Source organism: Anomalospiza imberbis, chromosome 10 (assembly GCF_031753505.1).
Source record: "Anomalospiza imberbis isolate Cuckoo-Finch-1a 21T00152 chromosome 10, ASM3175350v1, whole genome shotgun sequence".
Classification (NCBI taxonomy): Eukaryota; Metazoa; Chordata; class Aves; order Passeriformes; family Viduidae; genus Anomalospiza; species Anomalospiza imberbis.
In genome coordinates, this window is record NC_089690.1 from 19,910,695 (window position 1) to 19,922,185 (window position 11,491).

Here is an 11,491-nt window from a genome sequence, read left to right on the forward strand (position 1 = left end):
GGTTTGACAGATGTTTTTCTGTGAAGACATTTCTTTAAAAGGACTTTTCTGTTAGGGTTAACAGCTGTGGACATTACAGCTTTATGTGCGCAGTAAGAAATGTGGCTTGGTTAACTTTGTGTCATTTTTCATGTGTACACACTTGAACCAATTTCACTTTTTCACTGTATCAGTAATTTCTCAATTCAGCAAACACTGTAGGACAAATAGTTAAAGGAGATAGGGAAAAGGATGATCCAGTTAAGGCTGTCTTGGCACTCCATTTGTGCATCTGCTCTTCATTGTTATATCCTGGAATCTTCTCAGTCTCTATCCTCTTCTTCTGGACAGGACTTAAGTATAACAGGATTTTATGGCTTGTCTTCTTAGCTGAAGATTCTCCTGCATGGTGGTCTAAGTGCCACTGGCCTGTTTCCTGTGAGTTTAGTGAAGTTTAGCCTTTCAGCAGAGTCATCCCTTCCACACGTTTCCGGTGTCTGACATTTAAAGTTATGTCATGCTGTCCCTGACAGCTTCTGTTAACCTGAGCCTTTGAGTGAAATTCAGTTCTTGGGGACATTTTGTTCCTTCACCTTCCATGTTGCCATTGAAATTCTTTCTCAAAGGTTCCCCTGCCCACATACACAACCAGTGGCTGCTCCTGCTGGGGTATAAGGATTGCTGGGGTGGAATATCTATACCTGAGCTATGGACCTCAGCTGAATCCAATGATCCTGAGAAGAAATTGGTCCTTTAGGGCCTGATTTATCTGATCTGTGCCAGACTGCTGTTGGGATGAGTTCAGCCCTGCCCCAGATCCCATGGGCTGTGGTGACCATGAGAAGGGTCAGCACAACTTGCTGATCTGTAAGGATCTGTGGGGGTGGCTCCACTCCTGCCCAGAGAGCTCCACTGACAGGCCAGGAGTGGGATGCTGCACTGGCCCTTTTCTGTAGCTCCTCCAGTCCATAGGGATCTCTCCCCTGCCACAGGGGCTGCCTGTGTGCAGGAAGGTCCATGACCACCATCTGCTGGAGAAGTCCCATGTTCAGGATCACTTCCCTCTCTCCCTGCCCAGAGGCTCTCCCCAAACTCAGCAATGGACTCTTGTCTGCAGCTAGAAGTGCTCTGGAGTCCTCACAGTCTCAGGAACATGTGGCTGCCCAGGTTCTCCAGTTTGGCTTCCCTGCCTCAACCCCCAAATCATCCACCCAAGAGCCTGCAGGAGTCAGGGCATTGCTCCAGAACACCCTTACTGACAGGATCCAGCACACGCTGCTGTTCCACAGGGCTTCTGCTTCCTTCTGCTGGGCTGCTGGCTTTTTCCTCTGGGGCTAGAAAAGGGAGAAGCTTCCAGTTTGGGAGTGAAGCAGCAACACTGATACTATTTAGTCTTCCTAGCCTGTTAATCTGGCTATTGATTTTATGAGTAACCTTCAGAACTGGTGATAGCCATTTATGGATTTATTAAAATCTATGGATTTCACATAAAACTGTTCATGTAAGGTGCCAGACTCATACAGCTGGAGAAAAAGAATTTGTTCTAACACTGTGTTACAAACCCATTAAGGCAGATACAGGCAGGGAAGTCCTGAGGAACTAGTGTAGGACAGAATAGAGGAGATTGTCCTTGGAGGTGCTTATTTCCATTTGTGTCTCTCAAAGACACAGTTGGCTTAGACGGGACACTGACTAGTGCGTGTCAGGTGACATAGAGCCTCAACATGGTGTTCTTCTGGAAATTTAGAGTTGATAGGAACTGCCACACTGGGAGTGGGAAGCTCCCCCAAAATGCTGAGCAGAAGATTTGGCATCAAGATTGGCATCCAGGCAGTAAAGAACTCCCAAGTTGTGTCATTTTCCTCTTTCACAGTTTGGCCATAAACATACAATCTGGTTCTCTAAATACAAACTGGAGGCAGAAAAACTTCTTACATTCCAAGACTCTTCTAAAGCCATGAAGCACTCAAGTGGCATGGTTGGGTATCATAAAATAGAGAATACATGAAGTTGTTCCCATTGCTGCCAGGTTTGGGAGTTAATATATGCATGAAAAAGGAAAGGAGGAAACATTAATAGTATTTAATAAAAGAGTAGACAGGAACCTGCTGGTTTTTGAACAAATTTACACCGTTCACTGAATCAAAAACCTGATGTGATTGTCACCCTCACATGAGCAGTGTGGCTCCTGGGCCTGTTCTGGAGTTGGGCTGTGTAACAACTCCGAGCTGCCGTGAGTTAACAAAGGAAACCCCTGCCTTTCCATGTGGTATGTGTGGAGTTGACTCCCACTGCTGGCAACCTGGCAAGGTGGTATTAAAGGAAATGGTGACTGAGGGGGGCGGGAAGTGATGCTGAAGTACCCGAGTTCTCTTATCAAACTTCTGAATGTTTGGCTCTGCAGCCTGCAACTCATTAGAATGACATTATGTAGATTTGCACATTCATTTTAGAGATTACTTCTAATTCCATAATTAAATAATCAGTGGAAAAGGAAAACAGTTCCTATGCCCTCCAGACCAGGAGAGAGTTGTTGGTTCTTCCTTTCAGTTAACACGTGTGCACTGGACTTCTCATGGCAGTGGACCAGGTGTTCAAATTTTTTATGGGAAAATAAATGCCTGCATTTGACTAACCCATTTCTCTTGTTCCAGGATGCCAAAGGATGTCCTGCATCCTTGCAGCAGTGGCTCTGATGCAGCCTGGCTGCTGATACAGCGGCCATATCCGGGTGTCTGTGGGGAGATTGCTGCACCTCTGTACCCCCTGTCTTTCCTTTCCAGGCACACCTACTTGGAGAAGTTCCTGACAGAGCAGATGATGGAGAGAAGAGAGGACGTTTGGCTGCCGCTGATCTCGTACCGGAACTCGCTGGTGACGGGCGGCGAGGACGACAGGATGTCCGTGAACAGCGGCAGCAGCAGCAGCAAGGCCTCCTCCGTGAGGAACAAGAAGGGCCGACCCCCCCTCCACAAAAAGAGAGTGGAAGGTTAGTGAGGGCACAGGGCTTTGCATTCTGGACACTCAGGAGAGGGGACTTTACCAGTTCATGCAGAAATACGTGATGCGTTCTGGATGTGGCAGAACCAAGGCATCTGTTCTGCTGCTCTGTCAGGCCAGGGCCTGTCTTTAGGGGAAATACAGCCCCGGTTCTTGTTTGTCTTGACCAAGATTGGCAATCAGAACTGTTAAAAGTTGTTACTGCTGCTGGAAGAGGTGCTTGTGGAGTTACCTGCTCTTTCTCACTCCTGGACTGCTGGATTTCTGCCTGTGATTCCCTCTGGGGAGTTGTTAACTCTCAGGGATTTGGAGCAGATTCCAGGCAGAAATTCTGAAAACAGATCTCAGTTGTTGCAAGGCCATTGGGAACACTAAAAAGACACAATTTTTGTTTAAAATAGTACTGATATCTAGTGTTGTCTGCATTTACTCTTTCTGGGACCTCAGATGTGTTCGTCAGGAATCTGGCTGTGATAGCAAATTTCTTACAAGGCTGCATCAGTTCTTGGTCAATCTGTGCGCTGTAGTGTGGACTTTTGTGAATACTAATTTGCTGTTCCACAATACAGTAGATGTGAATGGGATCTTAAACTTCAAGGGTTTTTCCACAGTCAGTATCTATGACAGTATCTCCTCAGTAAGGAATCTAGTGCCCATTTGCCTGAATATACAGCAATTTCCCAAAATACTCCTCAAAAGTTTGCCCATACAGCCAGATCCATTCTCCACTGCAGCTCATGGTGAGCAGTCCCTGCACCTTCTCACAGCCTCAAGTGTAGGTACATAAAATACTGGCTCCTTTCTTCAGGCACTGTTTTTCTTCTTTCAAGATGCCGAGATTTTCACAGAATTCAGCTACTGAGGTTTTCTTCTTTCCTCTTGTTGCCATTTTCATTCTATTCTACTGTATTTTACCGGTATGTTTTTTTTTACCCCAGGAGGTGTAGGAGCATCTTTGCCTCCCAGTAAGGAAAATCTCAGGCTTAAGATGAAGTTTTTAGACTTTGCTTACCTCATTCTCTTTTGTGTCACCCTCTTTCAGTGATCAATAGAAGGGAGAACTGATTTCCAGCGCTTTCCATTTGAGGATCTCCTTTGGGGTTTTTTTGTTTCTTTAATTTCTACTCTAAAGGATCTAACAGAAAGGTCACTGCAGAAATTACTGTGGCATCAGTGAACCACATCCAGTCCCCTCTGGTTCCTTTCTCACCTAAATCCAGCACAGACTGGCTTGGAGAACATTCCCTGTTGCTTCTGAGAGGAAACGTGCTCTGTGACATTTCTTCATGATGCCTTAAGGAAATCAATAGCTTTTTAAAAAATATTCCCTAACATAAAAATGATTCAAAGGGAAATTTGAGAATAAATAGGCAGCTTTTTAGACAACATTTATGCCTAAAGTGTAGTAAAAGGCAATGGAAGAATGAGCAGATCCATGGAGATCCCAATCTACTTTTCTCACCACACGTTTCCTGTTAGTAAATCTGTGATCTTGCCATCTCTGTTGTCATCTCCTGTCTTTCACTCCAGCAATTGAATTTTTTTCTACTTGTCTCTGGCTGCGCACTTCCTGCTCTAACCCATTCTCCAGTCCTCCCTCTTCCCTCCCCTCTGCTTTGCTCCCTTCCCAACATAAACACGGGATCCCAGCTAGACCTTCAGTCATCTTTATCTCATTTTTATTGCCAAGTGTTCCCTCCCTGCTCCACTCCAGTGGTTCTGACAATTCTAAAGATCTGGAGTGACCAGATTTTGGGGTTTGTGCTCACCTTGTTTTAGTGTTTAACTGTATCTTGGTTGCTGTAGGTGCATGAGATTAACGGTCTCCAGTCGTAAACTCAGGAATTGGGAATTACCTTGGTTGCTTATGTTCAAGATACCCAGCAGTTGAGACTGTGCTGCAGTATGACTTTGTTTGCAGTGGGGTTTGTGTTTGTTCCCTTTAAATTGTTGTTACTGCTGGGAATAGAGGGTAGTAATACTTAAAAGAACAGAATCTAAAATTAGAACTGAAAAATCTTACAATTCCAAGAATTTATCCAGGCGATCCCTTAGGGCACACTTGTTTGAATGATGCCCTGCATGTGGTCAGAGATTAGCAGTGATTTCAGTGTTCTCTCTCTAGATGAGAGCCTGGAAGGCTCCTGGCTGAGCAGGAATGAGAACATCCATACTCCAGGGACACTGCAGACACCTCAGCTCACCTCCACTGTCCTGAGAGAGAACACCAGACAAATGGGAGAGCAGATCCAGGAGCACGAGTCCGAGCAGGGATCTGAACAGGATTTTTTACACAAGTAAGTCTTGGAATTTCAGCATCAAGTACAGTCAGCCAGGCAAAGGAATTGCTTGTGGTTTATAGTGATACTGTTAGCCTGTGGCTCCAGAGATGCAGTGCTGATTTGCAAAGCCACCTGGAAATGCCTTGACTACAGCTCAGCAATACTTGGATTGTCTTCAGGTGCCAGGAAAATATGTTGTAATGGAATAATAGTAGGAATTCCTTATGTTAAAACTATCTCATAGCATAGCCATGCAGTTCTGGTCAAATCATCCTAGTGCTTGTGTCCCAGGCTGGGTGGAACTGTTTCTTTGCAAGACCTGTAGATACTGTCTTTTCTTTCCCCCTGCCTCATATCAGAGTGAAGGTTCTCCAGACACCCTGACTGATATTTTCTAAATTTCCAGCTGCTGAGCTAGTAATTCCTGATCTGAAGTAATTGCCCTAAAATACATACTCTTTCTGTCCCTCTGCTCCCATTTTATCTCCTCCATTTAGAGGGAAAACAGTGGTTATTTTCTGTCAGTGGGTACTGCCAGCATGCAGCAGGTGAGCACAGGCTGCTGGTGGCATCAGCAGTGCAGCCTGGAAGGTATTTACAGGTGGGTGAGGTACTGGCCCGTAAGTTGGTCAGGGTATTTATGTAAAAACCATTTGTTTTTCACGTTGTGTGGCACTTTTGTCGGTTACTAATTTGGATCCATTCTTGCTCATATTTTGCCTCATCTGACACAAGAAAGTACTATTTAATAGTAACAAACTTTAGAGGTGCTCCCGCTCCAGGTGCCTGCCCCTAATGAAGGAGCAATGCCACTGTTTCCATACCTGCTTTTATTTCAACAGTTAATTGATTTTTTTGTGCACATACAGTGAGGGGAGACAGACTGTGGAAGGGAATCCAGAAGATGTGGACAATGATGGATGGGATGTAATTATCCTAATCTGAAGCATGGCCAGACAAGGAACTTGCAGATAGAAACTGCTCCACAATAGGCAGCTCAGAATTGTTACTGCTGTCGGTCCTAACTTACTCCCTGTGTGTCAGTCCCCAGATGCAGATCTCGTGGCTGGGCCAGCAGAAGCTGGAGGATCTCAATCGAAAGGACAGGACAGCAATGAACTACATGAAAGGCAGAAGTGGTGTAAGGCATGCAGTGTAAGTGCTCACAGGCTGCTGCCCTCAGCAGAACCACGTGCAGGACACCACCGTGGATGTTACCTTTCCTGCTGGTTGCCAGTCATTTCTGTGCCTTTCTGCTGAAGGCAGAGGGACAGTTTGTAGTGCTGGGATGGATCCAGCCCGGCACTGCCATTCTCTGACTGTGGTCAGACACCAGGCCCAGTGACAGGGTGCAGTTCCCCATTCTTCAGAGCGGTTCCATGATTTGTGTGCTGTGTAATTTCCTGCGAGCTCTGCCCACAAGCCTGTTCCTGAGTCTGCACTCTCCAGCCTTTTTTCCAAGGTGTCCCCCTGTGCAGCAATGGAGGGAACACACGTGGGTGAACACTGGGGCACCACATACACTCTGTGCTGATCCCAGAGTCGTTCAGCATGGGGGCTGGAATCCTTACAGCCTTTGGAACTGGGCTTGAAGGCACTGCTGGGGTCACAGGGCTTTACCAGTGATCCTGGCAAACAGTGTCACTCCTCCTTGTTAAAAGGGCAGGCAAACACAAGAGGAGTTACTGCCCTGTTCTTTTTGGGAACAACTTCAATTACAGTCAAAGTGCTGTCGGTGGGACTCGTGCTTTAGCCTGGGCCAGGGTTTGGGGAGGGGACTTTATGTGTAATTTTCCTGTTTGGTATTCCAGAGAGCCTGTTGGCTTTACCCTCAGCATCAGGGTTTGAGTGAAGGCATTAAATGATAGGATTTGAGCATTCTTTTTAATGACAAAGATCAGGGCTGGGAAGTTTTTCTGCCTGGAAATGACTCTCTCTCTATTTAATCAGACGAGGTCTAATGGAAGATGACGCTGAGCCCATCTTTGAAGATGTAATGATGTCCTCACGAGGCCAGCTAGAGGACATGAATGAAGAATTTGAGGACACAATGGTCATTGATCTGGTCAGTAAATCTTATCAATGGCAAGTTTAAAACAGTTGAAAGTTAATTTAAAAGGAATTTTAGAAGTGTAAACAAAAATCTCCAAAATTTTGAGTCTGGCCTCTGGTTGTCTGAATGTTAGAGTGGAAATGATGTGAGCACTTCCAGCTGCAAGCTCGAGCCCAGTGGTTTTGTTCCACAGCCACACAGGGAGCTTTGCTTAGTGTTCCTTCTTCCCAAGATTGCTTCTTGGGCAGCTTCTGGCAGCAGCACCATCACACCCCTCAGACTTGTCAGCCCACAAGGACCAAGTTATGAGCTACAGGCTGTGCTGACATGGCTCTTTATTGCAGCCACGTGTCGGACTGGCACAGCCAAGGGGTCCCTCTCTTTCCCTTCCATGGCTAGTTTGATTTTGAGGAGGTGGGCTGGGCAGGGCATCCTTACTCAAGGTCTCAGTAGGTCACAGCCAGGGTCCTGCTGGCACAGCAGGAGGGAGCACAGGCACTGGAGTGTGTGTGGGAGCTCCTTAAACAGGAACTGCTCCCAGACAGGTCCCATCATCACGGGCTCCCTCAGTCCCTTCCAGTACTGCACTGACTGCTGGGAGAAGTTCCTTGCAGCACTTACAACTTTACCTGGGCACCCCTCTGGAATGACTGCTCCCTTGTAAAATGGGATAAAGGAGCAGTTTGCTTTACACACCTCGCCGTTTTTCTGTTTTTCTGTTTCTCCTTTCACATCCAAACAACAAGCCCTAGGTTATATTAGGTTTGGGCTAAGTATCTTGGGAAAGGCTGCTGCATTCTGAGGTTATTGCCAAGCACTCATGTAATTTCCAAGTAAGTAACATCCAAGGCAAGGAAAGGAAGGAATTGATCAAGCCAGTGAGGCTCACACTTACTCTTGTGCTCATGGGGAAGGACACTACCAAGGGTTTAAGTCTCAAATCTTCCATACCCTTTTTGGTGGTAAATCTATTTTTGACCATGTCAGAGCTCGTTTCTCTGCGAACTTGGAGCATAAAGACAGTTAAGAGGGGAGTTTCTGTGCCATCTTCTGTCCCAATACAGAAACATCCTAAAGTCAGCAAGAACTGTGGGCAAGTCCTTTGCTACAAGCAGAGAGTTAGAATTAGAGCCCATCAGCTTTTATGCCATTCTTTCAGTAATAAAGAGCTGAGGGAGTGCTGGCCTGTGTCAGGGCCCACCTGTGCCCCAGAGGTTTTGTGGCACTGGGGGAAGGTGAGGGGCAGGTGCGGGTGGCCCTGTGGCGGGCAGGGCTCCCTGTGCCCCGTGCTGTTCCAACTCCCGTGTGTTGCAGCCGCCGTCGCGGAACCGGCGCGAGCGCGCGGAGCTGCGGCCGGACTTCTTCGACTCGGCAGCGATCATCGAGGACGATTCAGTAAGGCCTGGCTCCTTCTGCTTGCTTTCAGCTCCGCTCTTGTCCCACCCCACGTAACCCCTGTCTTTTCCCCCCTTTTCCAGGGATTTGGCATGCCCATGTTCTGAAGTCTGGCGAAGACCTTTTACAAACTTGGAACTCTATTGTTTAGAGCTAGAGGCCTATATACTGTGATAGCTTGTATGAAAACCACATTTTTGATGTGATACGGTTTGATTTTTAACCAAATGATTGAGGTCAACCCCTTGGTGTAGTGACGGAGAGAAGAGGAGCTTCTTAATGACACACGGGAATATTGGCCAATCCAGTCACCTCAGAAGGGCTGACCTAAAAAATCATTTGTATCCCTGTTCTTGACTGTCCTAATACGGATTTTTTTTTTTCTGGATGAGGAGGAAGTTTTAAATTGTTAAGACAGCTGTCAAAATAAACACTGTTCTACATATGTTTTCTGAAAACAACATTGAGTGAAAACAGAACTTTTTTAACTTTATTTTTCTGCTGTACAATTTAAAACAGTTTTAACATTTGCCTTTTTATGTTTTCAGAGCTAGCCATTTTTATTAAACCTATGCCTATCAGCCACTGATTAGCAAGGCTGCTGTAAGCAGGTCGTTCTGGCTACGGAAAAGTGTTTTGGAACACACTGGATTTGATTAACATTATGGTACGCTTATGTCCTCTCATAGGCATGGAGAAGAACACTCTCAGAGAAGAGGTTAGAATTCTAATGACGTGCATCTCTGCCAAAAAATGTCAGATTCTGATATGATAAACCCAGATTTTATACTCTTGAGAAGATTTATTTTTATTTATAATGGGACATAAAGTAAGAGATGTCCATGAAGCCACTTTTCCAACAGATGCTGTGTAACATTCATTTTATATAGCACATGGGGACACAAAACCAGTAAATTTTCTATTGGTACTTGCTCTGTGCATTTTTAGCAACTTATACCAGCAAATAAAGTATTCTCAGTAAAACACACAAACGGTTCTCAAGTAATCACTTTGCTGTTTTTACTACCTACTTCAAGCCTGCCAACACAAGGTACATAAACAGCAACTTTCCTATTTAAAAAAAATAGTTCAAGGGTGGGGGAAAGGATCACTTTAGCATACTAAAAGTAATTTTAACTGTACCATAAAACAGAGTCTACTTTCCATGCCGTAAATACCCTTTTCGCTATTTTTGTAAATTAATTTTGCCAGTTAGAAGTACTGTATGTGCTGCATAGAAATTTGTGCTTAGATGGTGAAGTTCTTAAGCTTACAATGGACTACAGCTACATTTTCAGTGTTAACTGTGCATATTGAGAGTAATTCTTTGGAAAAAAATATGATTTTTCAAAAAAGCTAAAAACATCAAAAAAATTACAAAAAAAACCCCAAAACATTCTCAGCTAATTCATTGTACTAAGATATTTTTCAATGTCTTCAATAATTTGGAATTTCATTATGCTTCGATTTTATGACTCGACGTAGTAGCTGCTCCTTACCCAGCCTGGCCTGGCACCAGCAGTGCTGGCCCTCCACAGCTCCAGATCTCCAACAACTGGCCCCAAAATCTTCATCTTTCTGCACTCAGTAGCAGTTGGGATACAAAGCAGACTGACCCACTTGGAGCACAGCAGTTTCAGAGGTGCTTTAGTTTTAGCAACTACAGAATAATCACGGAGCTTTTTTCTGTTTCAAGCTTACTGGACACCAGCCCAACCCCTCAGTGCCCAGCATGGGCAGGGAAAGAGCCCAAATTCACCCAGCCCAGCACCTCACCCAGCTGAGCTTGGCTCTCACAACACGTGCAGTTCTCAGACACGGTTGCCAAAAATGTCTGACCAGGTAATCCAGCCATTCCTTAGTGTGGCTTGGGGATGTATGGATCCCAAGAAGTAGCTGGAACTTTATAAACCCCATTACCTCCCTCTGTGCACCCCCACAGCCTGGGGGCAGGAATGGCTGCAGGACCTGTCCCAGGATCACTCTGTGAGCATGGTGGCACAACAGATGCTGCCCAGTTTGAGTCAGAGTCTCAGACAAACCTTGTGCTTCACAGTCCTCTGTGTGGAAAACTGATTCCTAATTTAACATTGTAGAATAGTGTATAACAAACATTTATTATCATGGTACCTGCAATGGGTCTCCAGTTCAGTTTGCAGTCAATAGGTTTTTGTATTATGAGTGTCTCCTTGATTGGTTTTGCTAGTAATTCTGTAAATTGTACATTTACAATATGAGGTTTTTTTTTTTCCTTTTGTACAATTTAAAACTGATGCTTCACCTTTCATTTAATAAACTATTCAAAATCATGAGTATGATGAGCACCCTCTTCACTATAGTTTTCTTTTAAGTGTTTGTTTGGACCATCACATTTTGTCATTGCATTAAGTAGTAGGAAATTCAAGGAATTATTAAAGGCAAAACTGACAGGCAGTTTCATGTAGTCCAGGCTTCACAACCAGACCTGTACCCCACTCCCTTACCCACTCAGCCTCAGGAGTGATGGAAACCCTCTCTGGGCTCCTTTCTCCCCTCCACCATGGTGTGGTTTGGTTGTGGGGTGGGGGGGTAGAGGGGTGGTGAATGTGAGATTCCTGTAAATCTGGGGAGGCCCCACACCAGATGCAAGAGCTGCACTGCTGAAAGTTACAATTTCTTGAAATGCCACAAGGTTTGAGAAGAATTTCTCTCTTCTGCCCTATATCTCTGAAGTGACCTGGAGTCTGTGGGAAGAAACTGCCATGGGAAAGGCTTGAAAGTTCTAACAACCAGCTGGGCTAAA

The 11,491-nt window shown here is 45.3% G+C and overlaps 1 protein-coding gene across 3 annotated transcripts in view; it reads left to right on the forward strand.

Moving 5' to 3' along the window:
- Positions 1 to 11,021, forward strand: part of STAG1 (STAG1 cohesin complex component) — a 168,889-nt gene extending 157,868 nt beyond the window's left edge. For all 3 annotated transcript variants that reach the window (XM_068201087.1, XM_068201089.1, XM_068201088.1), the window contains exons 29-34: positions 2,763 to 2,968; positions 5,105 to 5,276; positions 6,306 to 6,416; positions 7,212 to 7,326; positions 8,629 to 8,709; positions 8,793 to 11,021. In XM_068201087.1, coding sequence (XP_068057188.1) covers positions 2,763 to 2,968; positions 5,105 to 5,276; positions 6,306 to 6,416; positions 7,212 to 7,326; positions 8,629 to 8,709; positions 8,793 to 8,816 — 709 coding nt within the window. In that variant the 3' untranslated portion in view covers positions 8,817 to 11,021. The remainder of the gene's footprint in view (positions 1 to 2,762; positions 2,969 to 5,104; positions 5,277 to 6,305; positions 6,417 to 7,211; positions 7,327 to 8,628; positions 8,710 to 8,792) is intronic.
- The last annotated feature ends 470 nt before the right edge of the window (positions 11,022 to 11,491 follow it).